This window comes from Plutella xylostella, chromosome 26 (genome assembly GCF_932276165.1).
Source record: "Plutella xylostella chromosome 26, ilPluXylo3.1, whole genome shotgun sequence".
NCBI lineage: Eukaryota > Metazoa > Arthropoda > Insecta > Lepidoptera > Plutellidae > Plutella > Plutella xylostella.
The window spans coordinates 5,013,291-5,032,659 of record NC_064006.1 but is presented as its reverse complement, the minus strand read 5'-3'; the positions used below and the strand labels follow the sequence as shown (position 1 = coordinate 5,032,659).

The window sequence follows — 19,369 nt, the reverse complement described above, 5'->3', positions numbered from 1 at the left end:
TAAGTATATAGTACCTAACGGTGAAAGAAACTATATTTCAGCCATTGAAACTTTTCATGTATCAAAGTCGTATTCAGAAAGAAATTGCCAATCATCGGATGACTGAAATTGACAGTAATCTGACTGGCTACATGTCACTTGTGAGCAATGACAAAAGAATAATGTGAGTGGTTGAATTTTACTGACACAGATCACAGAAATGTACTTACTTTAGAAATACTATAAGTCTGTATTTGTATCCTATTTCGTGGTTGCTAGTGCTAGTGTAACGATGAACATCAAAGTTTACGAACCGGTGGTGTCAGTCAATGAACCGCCCTGGAATATTCCAAAACTAACACTTAGTAGATAGAGTATTCGTTATTAAGTAATCTGTAAGGAAACACAATAATCCTACACTTAGTTTAATACATGTAAGTACCATTAATTCTTGCAACTTGGGAAAGTAATTACTATTAGTGATAATTCCGACGAATAAAAAATATTTACTGAGCTAGGACTTCTGTTTTCAAATCAAGAAAAATAAGAAAATCTAGCTTTAGTAGCAGATAGCCTAATAAATCTTTTATATGAAAATCGTAGGCGTATAATATCCAGAATCCAGAGTGTTCACTCTAGCTTACGAAAAATACATGTAAAAAATGGCAACCATTGGTTAAAAATCAACAAAATACATGTCTGCTTGACAAGTGACTTATGGTTTACGGAACAAAAAACCTGCCCTAAGTTTCAGAGCCCTGCTGCGCTAACCACGACTCTATCTTGTTAAGTGCCAATTTCTCCATAGTCGGTTATCTAACCAACCAGGGATTGGTTCATCAATTAAACGTCATCTCCATATAAAATTCTTTACAGATGTGTAAAAAGTCAACCACTTATACCTGGTTATGCTCTATGTAACCGACTATGGCGAAATTGGAGCTAAAGGTACCTATTGTACACGTACCGATTGTACGACATCGACAGTTCTCTTTCGTTCGTTGTTTTTTCAAACTAGAGTAACCCTCCAGTAACGATGTCCCACGGGGGGGGGGGGGGGGGGGGTGACGATAAATTACTAAACTTCACTTCGATTCCTAAACGATATGCTAAGGCCACCTACTTGTAGAGATTAAACTTTTTAAATGGCATATTAGGCCAAAATATATTTTGACGATCTCATCTGGAAGGAAAATGTACCCAACTTTTGTGAAGATCTAGTTCGCTTATTTAGAAGAAATTAGGTACAAAAGTTAAGTTACAATAAGTTAAGTTACAACACAACCTATGCAATAGCATATTTTTTTCTTCTCATGCCACTCTTATGTAATGGACGGTACTTCACTTTCTGTAATATCATTGTTTTACTCTTATTATCATGACCTCATGTCGGATTTTATTTGCTTTGTGGATTTTATCTAAAGTGCAGAACTGAAATTAGCAGAAAAATCTGACCCCTTTGTACAACACCTAAATGATAGAAAATACGTATACTTTTATACTTACAGCTGATTACGTTTGTATTTTACAGTTCACTATACAGGGTGTTGCAAAAAGGGTATACTAAGACGAAAGGGGGTGACTCAGGGGGTCATTCTGAACAACTTTTGTTCTACGAGTTTTGGATATTCGCAACACCCTCTATTTATTTCGCTGTGTGTAATGAATCATGCGTTACAAAATGTTCTCAAGATTTTATTTCTGGCTTTTTTGGAAACTTATAAATAAAATAGATTTTACAAACTACTAGCTGTTCCCGCGCGCTTCGCTTCGCCTTAAAAAGTTTTCCCGTGGGAATTCCGGGATAAAAGGTAGCCTATGTTCTTTCCCAGGGTCTAGACCGTATGTATACCAAATTTCATTCAAATCCGTTCAGTATTTTTGGCGTGAAAGAGTAACAGACAGACAGACAGACAGACAGACAGACAGACAGACACAGTTACTTTCGCATTTATAATATCAGTTAGGATTAGTTAGGATAGTTAGGATATGAAAGATAAAGTTCCATATTCCTTTATACACATATTTAATACTTACCTTTATCAAAGTCAGTCAATTTCAACATCTTCTGCTTATCTCTTTTTTGTGCGGACTAACAGTAGGCCGATCTTCCCGTCTATAAACTTACTCATGCAGATTGGTAAACGGAGTACTACCTTTGCAGATTTGCCAATTTGCGGTTAGCTACTAGCTAGCTTAGAAATTTGTGCTTAGTAAGATTTGAAGCAAGCGATATGGACAATTTTTTTTCTTGGTGCGCCAAGACGCAAAGATTCGTTCAAGTACAGTAAAACTATAAAGTCCTGAAAACGGTAATGGATTCTAACTAATTGTTACAGACCGTATTTAATCGATGTATTATATTTATTAAAGGATAAATCCCTTAAAAATCCATGTCCAAACGGTATTTTATTTTTAAAATGTAAGTAAATAACTGATAATGATAAAATGTTATATTATAATGTAAACTTTATAGTTGGACTGTAGCGTGGATCGAAGTTCGAACTCTAGTCATTCGTAAATAAAATCATAATGAGATAAAAATAGTTATCCGTCCGAACAATCACAATGAGATGTCGGTACTTATTATCGTTTAATTACACATAAGGAAACGTATAACACAAAACACAATAGACTTAGGTGCTAAAAATAAATACCGATGCCTAAATGGGTTCTGTAGCCATCACTTTTGACTTTCCCAAAATGGATCGAGGACTCTGACGTTCTGAGTCTGACCCTTAGAATAACAATATGCGAATAGGATGGTGTATCACATACAAAAACAAAGAAAAAAAAATGCCCGCATTTTGTTTCCTGTTAAACCGGTTTAAGTTCAACCTAATGACTACCAATCAAAAAGGTCAAAATCCTCTATCCGAACTTATTCAAAATAAGAGCTCAGGTAGAAGTGGGGTGTTATTTATCAAGATGTTTCTTTTGCATTGAAACTTCATCTTGTTCGTATATTGATTAGCTAAGGTCTGACCCGTTGAAGCCGAGTGACTTAGAATGGTTTAGTTACGGTTGTATAATGTTAGCTATTACATGTGATACAATTTATATTATTATAATTACATGGCTATGTTATAGGTTTTTGGGTGTAAGGTGAACATAAGTGGCTAATAATAATAAGTTTATTGTTTGTGGTGGTTTTAAAGTGGGAGCGGAAAATATTAAGTGAGTATTTACTTATAACAAAATTATTAATTTAAAATTACATATTCTCAATATTCATAATTTTAAGGACCATACAAAATCAAGGGATCCGGTGTCCAAGGGTTCTCTCGCCCACTCTCGCAGGCCTTTGTAACCTGAAACTGAAAATTGGTAAACGAGAAAATAAACGTTAGGTAACTACATGTACCTTTTTATTGTAATTTAAGTCCGAGTTTCCATTGTTCATATTAGACATGTTAGAATAGTTTTTATAGAGTCAAGTGTGGCAGGTAAAAATACAAGATTAATTAGAAGAGAATGCTAAGTATTATCATTAAGTTCGCCTGTTTACAAATTTAATTATGTGCAATAAAAAATTTAGGTACAACTCATACACGGTACTTCCAACTGCTATAGTAGTATAATCTTTTTATTTATGTAAAAAAGTAATAAAAGTTTCCTTTTCGGAGATCACAAATGCTGTTCAATTGATTCATCGTTATTATCGTTAATAGGATTAGCAGTTGACGTCAAACCTCCTTATCCAACGCAACGTCGTCGTCGTCGGGAGCCGTGGGCAGGGTGCGAATTGCCTTGTTGCTACAATCTGTTTAATGGACATGGCTTTTTGCACGTAGACCCAGCCATTCAGGCCTTTCGGCAAACTGATGTTAGGGAACCAGTGTACCCATCGCGAACTTGTTTTGACACCCATTTTCGGATTCAAAAGGTATACTTATTGAATTTCACATTCATTTTTAACTAGTTTTGACTTCGTGATAGGAGCCTCTTATCGGATTTAGCTCTAAAAACGTCAGATCCTTAAAAAAATATTATAAGTATATGAAGGTATAATAGTTTTATTTCACTGAAATTAAATTATCTTTGGCTGGCCCCTGCATTCTGTATTCTCGTCAAAATATCCAGGATGATTTATATCGATAACAACAAAACCCTTTATTCCGACAAATTCTCCGAATATTGGCATAAGCACATTAAAATCTGGGCAGCCTTTCCTGGAATTTAACTCGAATCTGAATTATTATTATAGCTGCAAAGGCAGATTCTATTTAGCGTCATTTCAACGAAAATATGCGATAGCAGGTTTATGCGACCCAACATTTTGCCAGTGCGTATTACATCGATAAGACTACACATCGCACAGTACATAAACTGCATTCATTCAAAGGTGAATCTTTGTGTGTTTTTTAATCAAAATATTATTATACAAATAAATTACAGCAAAAATAAATGCTTTCATTGCGAAATTTAAATTTTTTTGCTAGTACCTAAGTAATTCAGTGCTTTGTATGTATTAATAAAAAACCGGCCAAGTGCGAGTCGGGCTCGCGCACAAAGGGTTCCGTAGCAGCAAAATTACAGTTAAATCAACCTATCTCAAAAACTATAAGAGATACTTTGATCAAACCAAAAATCGTTGAAAGAGTTAATTAGCATGCATCACCTCTATTTTTTTTAGAATTTTATACCCCGTAGTTATAAAAATAGAGGGGGGGGGACATACTTTTTACGACTTTGAGAGCTGATATCTCAATCCCGTTCACTTTAAGAAAAATGTTTTTTAGAAAACTTTATATCATTTTAAAAGACCTTTCCATTGATACCACACACGGGTATGTACATCGAAAAAAAAAATTTCATCCCTCAGTTACATGTATGGGGGGCCCCACCCCCAATTCTTTTTTTTACTATTTAGTGTCATATTTTTGTAGCGGTTCATACAACACATATTTCCATCAAATTTCATCACTGTAGTACTTATAGTTTCCGAGTAAATCGGCTGTGACAGACGGACAGACGGACAGACGGACAGACGGACATGACGAAACTATAAGGGTTCCGTTTTTGCCATTTTGGCTACGGAACCCTAAAAAACTAGTTTGTAAATAAATTTAAATAAAAAAGCACCAAGTGCCAAGTACGAAGTACGAATGAATGCAGGCCCCTGGTATCATTTCTCGGTATCGCATCTCAGAAATCGTAGCCTCGGCGCGTATCAGAAAATGAATTCCTTTAAATAAATTGCTCAATGTGGCCTTTTTCGGTAGCCAGTTGACGTTAAAATATACAAAATCTAGGGATGAAAGATATTTTACTCGGAAAGATTTCATTGATTTAGAAATTCGTGGAATCATTGAATTAGTAACATCGGTACTGAAGGTGAATGCCAATCAGTGCGACCTTTCGCTGTCCCGGTTCCGGTAAATAACAAAACGCGCCAATTCAATATTCAGAAAGAAAAACTAAAATTTCATTAAGAAATAATCACAGTAGCTATGATACACGTCAGTAAGATACGTTTTTAAATATAGAGTTATATATACCTCTATCTACCTTGAAATATACCTATCAGCCATTTCATCCTTTTTGTTCGAATATAAATGATCAAATTAACCTCTCAAATAACAAGCATAGAATATAACAAGTACTTACAGTAGTACTCGTTATTCTATGATATACCTATATATATATATATATATATCATATATTCATATATACAAGTATGGTAACAGATTTTATATTTTCAAGATTTCAAAATGGTTAGAACATTCCCGTGGCAACCTGTAAAATAAACTTTGATTAGGTATATAATCAAAGAAAATAAACTGCTGAATTTTCTTTCCTCTATCGCCCTATTTGTTTGGACCATGGCTACAAGGTCTCTCTTTAATATACCTAATATAATAACAGATAAATGGAAGTTTCCTGTCTTTACGTGATATTCCTACAACATTGTATTATGTACTTTGACAATAATATACTTATTTGGAAAATTCCTTCGTGTTAAGTAACAGAATCGATAACTAACTAGGTAGGTATCCATACGAGTAAAGGTAACAGGTTGGAGTCAGTTATTTTATTACAATTATTAGGTTGGCAACATTCCAATTCCTACTCTTTAATCAACTAGAGACAGTATACAATATAATACTGATCACTGATCAGTCGTGTAGTATGTCTTGTGAGTATGTCACTTGGGTTGAGGAGGGAGATACTTAGGTATTTACCTGGACTACCTAGACATTTATTTATTATTTATTTATTTATTAGCACAACAGAAGAAATCTTAAATATATTACACATTTTGACACGAAACCTAAAAGGTTTATTTGTGTCCGTCTGGCGTTTAACATAATGTAGGTAGGGCATGTACCTAATATTTATGATTAATATCGTTTAATACTATGTAGAATGTCCAATTTTACCAGTGTGATTTCCTTTCCCTGGTCAATGTACTTACCAGACATAATATATGATATGATAGGTACTATTATATAGTAGGATAGGACCACTCAAAACACAGTGATTTCATACTAAGGCCTCCTCTGATCCGAACTGTAGTAGGTAAGGCTGAACCTAGGCAGTCTAGGCACTATGCAGCCCTAGTAACATGAACCGGGCCTCTTTAGAAAAACTCCTTTAACATTTTACAAGGTTTCCCTTTTATGCTATAGATCTTTCAAAAAGCTATCGTAGACTTTGGTTACTTTATATTTTCATTCAAAGAGAAACTTTGAAAAGAAATGGTCGTGGTATAAGTACTGTATTGATGGATAGTACCTACCTACTACTGCATCAAGAGGGGGCTGCAATTTCGAAAAATTCAGAAATAACAGCGTTATAGGTAGAGATATACAATGACTTAAAATATAAACAAACATTTTATACTTCACCCTACTTATCAATTTTTCGGTATGTAGGTACCTACCTACTAACCTTCGCAAACTGCCCATACAATACACAGTACTTACTTACGTACTTATAACGTATAATGCCGCACTTCAAATGCATTTTCATTTTAAATGCTACGTAACTTTCATGACGATAAGTGAAAAGTTAGTTACAGATTATCTGCCCCAGCCGGGAATCAAAAGGACCTAAGTCCCACCAGTCAACACAACATTACCCCCTAAAACACTACGCCATCCGATCCAAGAATACCTTCTCAGGTGAAAAGGTCAAGAGAAACAATAAATTATCGCCGCGGGTGTTTCATTAGTTAATTTGGTGCCCATCAAGAAAGTACTTGGAAAAGCTTTTAGCGTATTTAGTGTCAACGTTCGCTACAAGTTACCTAAATACAACTCGACAGCTTAGTGTTAAACTCAAACTTGCTTTTGCCTGCGATAGGATATATATTAAAGGTGGGAAAACCAATAATAAGGGAATCAAATGCAGTGAATGATGGGGTTAAGGCCAGGCCCCATAGATGCGGTGGTTCCATTTATTTTTCAGCACCATGATGTCATAAAAATATATGAAAAACAACTCTCATGAGAATTTTATCAAAGAAATAAGCCTATTAACAACCACCCAGCTAAGCCCTTACGCCGTAAGGCGTGGACCAGTATTGTGAATGTCTACGTTTTACCCATTTTTTTAAAAGTCGATCTTTGCTTTGTTGGCTTTCTTGTGGAAGCGAATGAGCGTGCATAGCTGTGGCAAGATTTGTGTCTCACGATCACGGATGTCTTATGGCAAGGGATTATAATTTTTACTTGAGAGGCCATCGCCACGGCTTCATTTTAAAGCATTACAATTTATGTTATACTAGCTGTTTCCGTGAGCTTTGTTTCGCCTTAAAAAGTTTCTCGTGGGAATACCGCGATAAAATCCGGGGTCCCTCCGGGAAGCCATGAGCAACCTAGGTCGTCTACTGGCTTTCTGGCGTGAGCTTGGGTGGCTTAATAGCATTTCACGCATAATGGCCCACCTTGGAGGCTAAATGCGGAAAATCAGCTCGCCATGATAGATGACCGCGATAAAAAGTAGCCTATGTATTAATCCAGGGTGTCAGCTAAGCCCATACCAAATTTCATTAAAATCGGTTCAGCAGTAACAAACATACACACTTACGAACTTTCGCATTTTAAATATTAGTTGGATTTCTGTAACATTACGGTTGATTGTCCATAAGTAAAAATTATGCCGTCCTGGTGTGCGTAACCATTATGCCGATTGGTACCCACAAAACTGACAGCCCCCTCTTCCACAGGCATCACCATGTACGGCCTGCTCTTGGAGAACATGGCGGAGTACATCCGGCAGACGTACGGCGAGGAGCGCTGGGAGGACATCCGGCGGCAGGCGGGCGTGGAGCAGCCCTCCTTCTCCGTGCACCAGGTCTACCCGGAAAACCTCATCTGTAGATTGGCCAAGAAGGCGCAGGAGGTGAGTGAGAGGTTTGAGGTGGTCATAGATCGGTAGCATTGTGTTAACTAGTCGAAACGTGGTAAATGTGTAAGACACAAATAGGTATTTATATGTTAATAAAAAAATGATTTGAGTACTTACCTACCTACCTACTTATTAGTTTTCACATTAAAATCGTTTAGAAATAAATAAACAAGACACATTTCATGTCCTATCCTAACTCCTAACTAATCATTATTGAATGCTCGCTAGGTCGTTGTTAGATAAGAAATGGTAAAAGTAAATGATTTATAATTTCAACCATGTTCACATCGGCCCATTAGCTCAGTTGGTTAGAGCGTCGTGCTAATAACGCGAAGGTCGCGGGTTCGATCCCCTCATGGGCCACATATCTTTTTGTTTTTTTTTTCGTACTTAGTCGATAAATCATTGAAAAAAGCATACTTTATAATTTTGGATGGGTCGCCTTTTTGTCACTGTTTTGTGTTTAGTTTATAAGTAAAGTTGTTTTTTGTGATTTCCTTATGGAGCAAATAATTTTATTACCACAGATAAATTACCAAAATCAAAAATAACAATTATTTGATTATTATTATTATGTATAAAAATTCAGGATTTAGCATGTAGTAAAAATAGAAAATACAAAAAAAATAAAAACAAAAGAACAATTTGGAGATGCTGGGATTTGAACCCAGGACTTTCAGCATGCGAAGCAGACACTCTACCACTGAGTTACATCCCCGATGAGGATCATAACGAAATAACAGTATAATATATGTTCTCAAACGACCTACAACAATGTTGACCATTCCATTTGGAACGACCGAGGCGACGACGACGACGACGCCGACGCGACGCACAGCACAACCCACCAATGAGGCCACATCCGTAGTCGAATGAAGTTTATTTTTTCCATAGACCTACTACCTCATTTTTTCCGAAACATTCATAAAGCAAGCTTAGTTAGTCCAGTCAAGGAATGAGGTGTAGAGTGCGTGAGCAGGTAACTAAGCGATTCCTTCAGAAACTTGTTCAGGGGGCTTAGGTTGTTAACATACCAAAAGTCCTGACTCCTAGGTGATGAGCGGGGGGAAGGAGGGGGGGATAAAGGTACGAATTTTTGGTTTTTATCTTATATCTCGAAAACGGTGCATCGGAGAGAAATATTTTCAACTAATGAAATGGAGCTCTTAAAATTATCTAAAACTTTTATATCATATATTTTTTTCAAATTCCTAACCGTTTTCGAGCTATTACCCTCGGAAAAAGTTTAAATTTACAAGAAAAATTCATTCATGTCAAAACATTCATAAACATTGCATCATATTGTCTAAACCTATTCATTAACGAATAAAATGAAGAGGAAAGAAGTTGTAGATTTTTTAATTCCCTTTTAGAATATATATGCATATGCTGGTCAATGTCCAACCCGCCTAAAGTTACAGCTATTTTAAACTTGAATTTTGCTAAATTCACTGACATAACTCACCGAGTTAGTAAGCTTAAGTGTAAGTAAAATAGCTGTAACTTTAGGTGGGTTGGACAATCAATGAAGGAATCGCTTAGTTACCTGCTCACGCACTCTACACCTAATTTTGAGTCATTCATTGACTGGACTAAGTGATGAAAATGAAGTGTCGCTAAAGTTCCATGAAATGAAAATTTGTTATACAAATCACATAGTTAACCAACCAAGGTTGTAAAGACTAGTACCTACTTACTTACTAAGGGGCCGTCCATTAATTGGTCCCAAACCTCACCAAATATCACCAGGGGGGAGGGGGGGGTCAAAAAATGAGAAAAACGACCTCACGTGATTAATGGACGGCCCCTAAGTACTAGGTACTAACTACCTGCACCTAGGTACTTACAAACATTAAAAAAGTTGTCCAGTCAGAATGACCATTCCTTTCTCGTACTTACAGTAAGTACCTACCTACTGAATAAAAGAGGAAGGCCCACAACGTGTATCTGTTGGGAAAGATTGTACCTATATAGCAGGGGACCAGTATTGATAGACTGGTGATGATGATTATGATATACTTACGTCTAGATTAATGTTCATATAACTTAGCACATTATTTATTTAATACTTAAGTACTTAAGTACCTAGGTAGGTACCTAATAAATTAATAATACCTTCTATTGCCTATTACCTAAATCTTTCAAAGATTAATTTGCTTCACGGGCCGGACCCATAGTAAATAGTAAATACATACATAGCATAGTAGCATAGAATAACAAACTTGTTACCTTTTTGATTTTCATCTAATTTCTTCCACAGGTCCTAGGAATATCGGAGCGTGAGTTCATGGACCAAATGGGCGTGTACTTCGTCGGCTTCGTCTCTCAGTACGGCTACGATCGCGTCCTGTCAGTCTTGGGCCGTCACATGAGGGACTTCCTCAATGGCTTGGACAACCTCCATGAGTACCTCAAGTTCAGCTACCCGAGGATGAGGGCACCCAGTTTTATATGCGAGAACGAGACACGGCAGGGGTTAACGCTCCATTATAGGTCTAAAAGGCGCGGGTTTGTGTATTATGCTATGGGGCAGATTCGGGAGGTGAGTTTTGTTTATTAGTTGATAAAATAAAAAATGCAAAAAGTGTATTCCGTATTGGAGGCGCCGGGTATCGATCCCGGTACCTCTCGCATGCTAAGCGAGCGCTCTACCATCTGAGCTACGCCCCCGGTGGAAGTGAAGTCGAAATAGTCATTCAGGTTCTACACCTTCATTGGAAATCAAAAGTAATTAAAAAAATTGTTTACATACGCATAAAAATAGTAAAACATGAACACAATTTGTTTATAAAGAACATAAGATTGCCAATTTTAATTATGAATAATTAACAAACACTTTAACATAAATATACAAAAAAAAACTTCACAAAGTGTATGTAAGCGCCATCTAGAATGGAAAACTTGAACTATTTTAGATACATATTATTCATTAAAAATTAAAATATTATAATTAATTATCAAATAATTTGTTTCAGGTAGCGAGACATTTCTATCACAAAGAAATGCGAATAGAGCTTGTACGAGAAGAATTACTTGTGGACACAGTTCATGTGACCTTTCAACTAACTTTTGATAATCGTGCCTTCACTTTGGCATCTTTGGCAATGACACGCGAAGAAAAACATCTGCCAATAAGCGCTTCTGTACTATTCGAGATATTCCCTTTTTGCATCGTTTTTGGGTAAGAATATTTTACTTTATTAACTATCGAGTTCAAAACTTTCAAATTATTCTGTCTACGCCTATTTCCTTTATTGTTATGGCGCCACTGTAGCATACAAAGTAGATCCGCATTTAAACCACGAGATGGCGCCACTTTCGCACCACCAGGCCATTCTTCGCTCTACTAATAGTAAATCCTGCTTATCCCAACAGTTCGGACATGGTGGTACGCAGCATCGGCAACTCTCTGATGGTGATTCTGCCAGACCTGGTGGGGAAGAAGATCACCAACTGGTTCGATCTGGTGCGGCCGCTCATCGCGTTCAAATTCCAGACGGTAAGTTTATATTGTATACCACATATATAATTATACTAGTTTATAAAAACGAAAAAAGATATACTTTTTCTTTTTATGGAGTTTCTGCCGTACATAACATAGGTACCACACTTATTTGAAGTTACCATGTATGTTACGTACAAAGTGGCGCCTCTAGCGGAAAATAACATGAAACATTTGCCAGAAAAGTTGAAAGGTTCGTGACATGAATTGAAATTTATGGCTGCATGAAAATAATAAGTGAAATATAATATATTTATAACATATTATTATCATGCAGCCATAAAAATGCTCACATATCTATTTTATCCCTGCAATAAAACTAAATAACTGATATTTACAATACTATTCAAAGATCTACCTTACTTGTCTTATCCTTCCTTACCCAAATCCATGTGTATACGTCATCGATGGTATTGGAACTAGCGATCTTATTAGAAAATACGAATCCAGTAAATCCTACCAAAACCTTTTCGGTGCTAAATCCATTATCTGATTCACAATAGCGGAAATAACACCTTGTAACATGGGAGACAGGAAAACCATGGAGCGGCCGAGCGGGTTATGTTATGTTGTGTTTATTTATAGGTACTAAATATTTATGACACTGTATATCCAAGTAGGTAGGAAAGAATCGCTATAAATATAAAGGTGGGAGAAGAAAATACATATGCAAATTATTTCCTTCTCATCATCATCGAACCTTTGTAAGTCACGCCCCTTTTTTACTACGTATAGTTCTTTCATTGAAAACTGTAGATAAGTATTTTTTTTTCTTCAGAACGAGAGTGACCCCAGGACGGCTAGCACGGGGCGCAAGACGCGCACATCATGAGGTGACAAAAGTTTTGCATCCCCCAGCCTCTGCTTCCTCATCGCATCGGCGCGGGCGGACGGCGGCATCGTCTTGCGCCCCGTGCTAGGTTACTATACCACTTTTGCAACACCCTGAGTATAATAATTGCAACACCCTGTATATTCTCCTTGTAGATCCTGAACCGCACGAACAACATCTTCGAGCTGGTGACGGTGGAGGCGGTGATGCACGAGAAGCCCTCGGACAAGCGCTCCGAGATCCTCAAACTGAGCGACGAGACCGACGGCACCACCGAGAAGAACCTCAGACTCAAAGGTAGAATAGAATAGAATACTACTTTATTGATTTAACAGAACATTAATAACAATTTATAAAGTGGATATAACTCTGGGCACCCTTTGGGTGGAGGAATGACGTAAAGACTCTTTGAGTCATTATACTAAAGAGTAAATGAGGAAAGTGTACATAATAATATTGTAGTAAAACATTCACAGAGTAATGAGGATAAGGGGTGGTGTGGCTTAAATACAATGCACCGGGGCAAACGACGCGTTGGCAAAAAAATCTATCCTTCTTACTTGCAGCTTCGTCGGCTTGGAATCTTTATCGACGTAGATATCCTTGTTTAATGCGCTTCTGCTGGGTACTGTTATCGATGTAGATAAAGGTCACTATATCGCGATTCACCACAAATACGGCGTCCTGATTGGTGCAACGCGCATTAATCATATGTTTATCGATGTCGAGAACGTACCCGTGTAGCGGTCTCAGTCAACAAATCGCATCACTGTGTTTATGACGTATTGCGGTATACATAAGTACACGGTTATCTACGTCGATAATGATGCCAATGCCATAGGATCAGCTGTTCCATAATAGGAGATAGCTTGGCGAGTAGTTGGCAAGCCAGCAATATACTTACCCCCTTATTCATAGAAAAATTACAATACGTTTTAACTAATAAACTGTTTTGTCCCTCTCTGTCAAAGAACAAATTGTACTTTGTCGGAGAGGGACAAAACAGTTTATTAGTTAAAACGTTCTGTAACTTCTCTATGAATAAGGGGGTTAGTTTTGAGATCGGGCTACGGCATCGGCAGAGTAGTAAAGTATGAAGAATATTTTTCCTTTGTAAGTGCTTACATTGCGCCTACTCAAGGACTTCATGGAAAAATATTGATCAGGTAAGTAAGTAAAGTAAAGTTTGCTTTACAACTTTCAATACCGATACATAAATCTACCTAGCCCAAGTTAAAACATAAACTAACAAACAAATTGATATTTACAACAACATTCTAGGTAGCAGTGAAAAGGTTGAAATATAAGTAGTTACGAGAAATATATTTTCCGTGGAAATACTGAATATTTTATCTAACTCTATTGCTTAGTTACTGCTGAAATATAAACTTTATATCACTATGTATAAAGTCACAGTTTCAGTGAAGACTAGTGAAAGTGCCACTAACGAGTTCTATACCTAATCAGTATTTACTGGTGGGTCTCGTGGTCAAATATAATATTATACTTACAATGTTAGGTACAAAATACGGGATGTTATGTTTAACTTTGGCTAAAATAAGGGCTGATTAGGTATTCAATGGTCAGATAAAAGTTATCTTAGAAATAATGCTCATGCTGTCGCGTCAGAATGTTTGTATTAGACAGTGACAGGAACAATTTTATTCTTCAGATATCATTTATCTGACTATTGAAAAATCAGCCCTAAGTGAAGTAACTAACAAAAAAAAAACAATACAAAGTTATCATAATAATTAGGTTGGGTTGGGTTGTGAATGTTATGATTCCTTTAATTACCTTACTCCAATAAGTACCTATGTGTTTTATTTCATATTTTATTAGGTATCTTTAAGCTGCGGTTAGACGGCGAGAGCTAGCACTAGGTAATGTCACAAAAACAGAATTCAAATGACCCAAACCAAAAACCGCGAAATCTTTGCAAGTCTGTAGGTTCCTTGGTCCTAAAAATCAAAACACCAAATCGGCTATTAATTTCTACTTTTTGCAGAGACCAAACAGAACAAGCCAAAAAGGCGTTATGCGTATGACGGCAGGCGCCTCCCTGACGTCATAAACCTACATTTGAAAGGTAGACTGCTGAAGGGAACCAATGAGATACTTAATTGTATATTTTATCACATCACATAGCAAGTTGTCTCTCACTGTAGAATGTTCTAAGGAAATACACCGTATCAGCTGAAAACCAAAACCGGGCTGTATCATAAGTTATCAATTATTTATTGTAGAATTGTACGTACCTGATTCGTTCACTTGATGTTTTCATGGTGCACTGACTGCACTATTATGTGATTATTTCGTTTTAAATGATGTCATTATACTGTACAGACCTAATACTTCTTTGAGTAGTTGAATATACTTATCTACTTATCTCTATTTCATGCATTTTTATCTCCAAAAGGAAAGCACAACAATCTCCAACTCTCACGATCATCATCACGGTAGAAGGCACAATTTCTTTACAAGAATAAGAAAAACACCATAAAGAACAGCTTAGCACCCCTCCGAGATCTCGACTGTAGTAAACAACGGTCAAACGGCGCCATAAAGGACCTTACAGTAACTTGCAACTACTGGATTTGTAAAATTTTACACGCATAGCGCGTTCTCAACGTAACCGTTTTTCATTTGTTTTATTGGGTGCCAGTGACCTTTCTTTGCCTGATTGCCTTGTGTTTTGTTTTATTTAACTTATTTTGGTAAACAATGGAGGGTGTAAATTACATGCTCCTGAAAAAATCATCCACATTTACTTATTGGTCAAAATCAAACAAACATCGACTAGATTACTTATTTTATGTAGGTATTTCATACAAAATGGCACAATACTTATTTGTTGTTAAACCTCAGTGTGTATCTACTAGTTCTAAATACCTATCATCATCACCAAAACCCACGTAGCTACTGCATACAAAACCCACCATATAACGGGTCTTTACCATGTCTACCTCACAATAACTATCATAATATTAACCTCATGTTGCGCACGTGCAGGTCAGATGATCTACATGGACAACTGGCGCATGATGATGTACCTGGGCACGCCGGTGATGCCCGACCTGTCGGCGCTGGTGTCTACCGGGCTGTATATCAACGATCTGTCTATGCATGACTTTAGCAGGTATAGTAGCAGAAATTATATGATTTAATTAATTAAGACATATACATATCTACGTTCGTACGGATAGAATAGCTGTATTTACACTTAGCCAAACTAAAATAAGTGGAGATACCCCTATAAACGAACCTTAGCATGCATGGCATACTCTCCAGTCGTTATTGGTTCAGAATGTTAATAGATGTAAAATTATTTATAAGCTGTATAACTTAGTAAGTAGGTACCTACATGTACACTGTTACACATATTATGATAAATGTATTGTTTCAACACAAAAACAACATAACTAACTTACATTTACACTCTAAAATTATCCATCTTACACACTCCAGAGACCTGATGCTAGCAGGCACGCAGCAATCGGTGGAGTTGAAACTGGCGCTGGACCAGGAGCAGCAGAAGAGCAAGAAGTTGGAGGAGTCCATGAGGAAACTTGACGAGGAGATGAAAAGAACTGATGAACTGCTGTACCAGATGATACCGAAGCAGGTGGCCGATAGACTGCGCAAGGGAGAAAACCCTATTGATACTTGTGAGGTAAGATAGTAAAGAACAACTTTTAAATAAAATTTTACAGGAGTTAAAAATCATCTGTCATAAAATTACGTAAATCTTATATAATTATGACCTGTTTCTCGTTCTAGATGTTCAACAGCGTCTCGATCCTGTTCTCTGACGTCGTCACGTTCACGGAGATCTGCTCCCGCATCACGCCCATGGAGGTGGTGTCCATGCTCAACGCCATGTACTCCATCTTCGACACCCTCACCGAGAGGAACCGCGTCTATAAGGTACGTAGCTTGTGGTATACGTATGTAATATCAGGCACTAGTCTTGCTCTTGTGTTTGTCACGTAATATAGGCATTGAATCGTGCCGGGCTAATCCATTTGGTCCGACAGTGTTTTCATATTCAATGACGAATTTTGGATCGACAGCGTGCTAAATGGATCGCTCGTGAATGGCTACCTTAAGAATAAGGTATATTTATTTATCTATAGCCAAGCTCATTATAGTCCATGTAAGATTGTAAGCCTTAATTTATAACGCAAAGACTGTAATACTTCATTAATAGAGCTATGACCTCTGTATCAAGTAAGAATCTTCGCTTCGTGTGTGTAATTATAATAAGTGGAACTTGTTTCACTAAAAATGGTGATAGTTTATCAATGGGTTCCAGGTAGAGACGATTGGAGACGCATACATGGTGGTGTCGGGGGCTCCGGAGAAGGAAGACAATCATGCTGAGAAGGTGTGTGACATGGCCCTGGATATGGTCGATGCTATCACAGACTTAAAGGATCCTAGCACAGGTAAATAGTAATTTCTACGAGATTTATAATTTCGTCTTTCAGTTAATGATATCATTTTGTGTATCAGATTTAAGGAACTTACTGCTAACTGTTCAAACGATGAGATAAGACTGATGCTTATAGCTTAAAACTTGTGTACAAATGTATCATTTCTTATTTTCAGGATCCCACTTGTCAATTCGCGTGGGTGTCCACTCAGGGGCTGTAGTCGCTGGTATTGTAGGCCTTAAGATGCCCCGTTACTGCCTCTTCGGAGACTCCGTAAACACTGCCTCAAGGATGGAGTCCACGTCAGAAGCTATGCGGATACACATATCACAGACCACGCATGAACTGCTCTCTCCTGAATATATGGTCACTGAGCGCGGAGAAATACAGGTTAAGGGGAAAGGTATGTCTGTTTATATCCTCATAAAGAAGTCATATATGTCATCTTCTCGCATCATACACATGTCTAATCATCGATGCATTTGTCTAAAGGAGCGATGAAGACCTACTGGCTGGAAGGTCGCGAATCACGATCGGCTCTCAATAAGATGATATCCCCACAACTGCAGCCTGGCACTGAGCCGGAGTGGGAGCGAGCGGCTGACATCCGCGACAGCATCGCAGAGCATTCAGCTCTCGTACTCAAGGAGAGCTCCCCGAATGTTTCCGGAAACTTTCCCAATGACCTCCTCCCGAATTCCGCAGTCAGCTCCGGTGCGAACTCACTGGTTAATGGTGCTGGCAATATTGTCGTCACTTTGAAGACTTCGCAAGGTTTGTAGATTATGTACTTATGTAAACAATAACGATTTCAATAACGGATAATATCAAATTAGTATATTAAACAGTAACAGCATAAAATGTATAAAATACTAAAAAAATAAAATCTCTAAGTTTTATCGAGCCATTGATAAAATGATTACATTACTAACGTCGTCAGTAAGAGCTTCAGTAAACATTGTCATTAACAAAAGATTCACAAATTCATAAAATGATTTATGTCGATGATAGCATAATTCATGATATACCTACCGAACTCTTGTATCCGTAATTGCAGGTCAAATAACCAGCACAGCTGCACCTACAGTGACGTCACCAGTGGAAGAGAGACGGATGTATTCGCCCGTCACCTTCCAAGACGTGGCGAGGCGGAGTATCGCCAACTCACCCAGCAGGCATGAGAAGGGAAGAGGTAAAAACAACCATAGTTAGTAAGTAACGCTTCACAGTTGTTTCCCCTAAACCGTTTTTTTGTATTTTGATATAGTAAATATTTTCTTCTTTAAATTCGTGTTGAATTTAAAGAAGAAAATATTTACTATATCAAGATTAGAGATTAGACCCAAATTAATATGATAAAGTTATTACTTTCCTGTTTATGAAATTAACTGAACGATTTCACTTTTTAGAAACCAGGTCCAATTCGGCAAGTGTCGGTGGAACCTGGACTGATGCAGAGTCCATGGACTTCAGGACGTACGACACTCCACGCAACATCCCCACTTCCGACAGCCTGAATTCTACCTTCTGGTAACTTCTTATACATTTTCGAGTTTTAGTTTACCTCTAACTGCCAGTTTCTATGACTCTATCTATCCATAACTGGTAGTTACTTTCATACGATTTTGACAGATTGTTTCTTTTCATTATATATCAAAATCGTATGAAAGTAACTTGATAGAGTTACTGACAGTAAGTCATTACCCATTTATCTATCTAATTTTGTATAAACCCATTTTCTCCAAAGATCTAGAATCTTACGAGAAGCTGAATTCAATTAGCTATGAACAAACCTTTCTGACTGTAGTGTTCATTTGAAAGTTTCAGTACTACATCACCTTACAGACCTGGCACCGCGCCCGCCACCAAGGACCCTGATAATGACAGCTTCAATGATTTATTGGTGAGTTAAAAAAAATATAATACCTATATCATAATCTTGCAAAGTCCTAAGAATATTACATTGAGTTAAGGGTGAAAACCAATGCAAAATCTTATGTAGATGCAAGTGTTATAGGTAATCTGAAAAATTCTAATATTTTTTGCCACAACAACTGATAGCAATTAATTCTGAATCCAGCCCATCGTGATAAGATTTTCTAAATTTTCTAGAGTAAGCCTCGTATGTCTCCACCCCGCTCCGCTCCAGTACTGACAGAGTCATTCTCTACTCTGAGGCCTGAGACTGCCTGTTCGATGATACCAAGGAACAGTGTTGATGACCTGGGTAGGTAGATGGACTTGTGTGTAGGTCTTATTGTATTG

At 37.3% G+C, this 19,369-nt stretch overlaps 1 protein-coding gene and 3 non-coding genes across 4 annotated transcripts in view; 2 read left to right on the top strand and 2 right to left on the bottom strand.

Annotated features, from left to right (window-relative positions):
* Nucleotides 1-19,369, top strand: part of LOC105393041 (soluble guanylate cyclase 88E) — a 44,364-nt gene that overhangs the window by 24,276 nt on the left and 719 nt on the right. Inside the window, exons 2-16 of the mRNA XM_048630630.1 lie at nt 8,153-8,328; nt 10,595-10,876; nt 11,310-11,515; nt 11,710-11,833; nt 12,824-12,965; nt 15,681-15,807; nt 16,137-16,341; nt 16,449-16,595; nt 16,984-17,116; nt 17,280-17,507; nt 17,597-17,878; nt 18,162-18,296; nt 18,514-18,634; nt 18,926-19,007; nt 19,217-19,331. Of these exons, the coding sequence (XP_048486587.1) occupies nt 8,161-8,328; nt 10,595-10,876; nt 11,310-11,515; nt 11,710-11,833; nt 12,824-12,965; nt 15,681-15,807; nt 16,137-16,341; nt 16,449-16,595; nt 16,984-17,116; nt 17,280-17,507; nt 17,597-17,878; nt 18,162-18,296; nt 18,514-18,634; nt 18,926-19,007; nt 19,217-19,331 (2,497 nt within the window). The 5' untranslated portion in view covers nt 8,153-8,160. The remainder of the gene's footprint in view (nt 1-8,152; nt 8,329-10,594; nt 10,877-11,309; nt 11,516-11,709; nt 11,834-12,823; nt 12,966-15,680; nt 15,808-16,136; nt 16,342-16,448; nt 16,596-16,983; nt 17,117-17,279; nt 17,508-17,596; nt 17,879-18,161; nt 18,297-18,513; nt 18,635-18,925; nt 19,008-19,216; nt 19,332-19,369) is intronic.
* Trnai-aau lies at nt 8,624-8,697 on the top strand. Its single transcript has one exon. It is a non-coding gene; the product is annotated as a tRNA-Ile (tRNA).
* Nucleotides 8,981-9,052, bottom strand: Trnaa-cgc. Its single transcript has one exon. It is a non-coding gene; the product is annotated as a tRNA-Ala (tRNA).
* Trnaa-agc lies at nt 10,932-11,004 on the bottom strand. Its single transcript has one exon. It is a non-coding gene; the product is annotated as a tRNA-Ala (tRNA).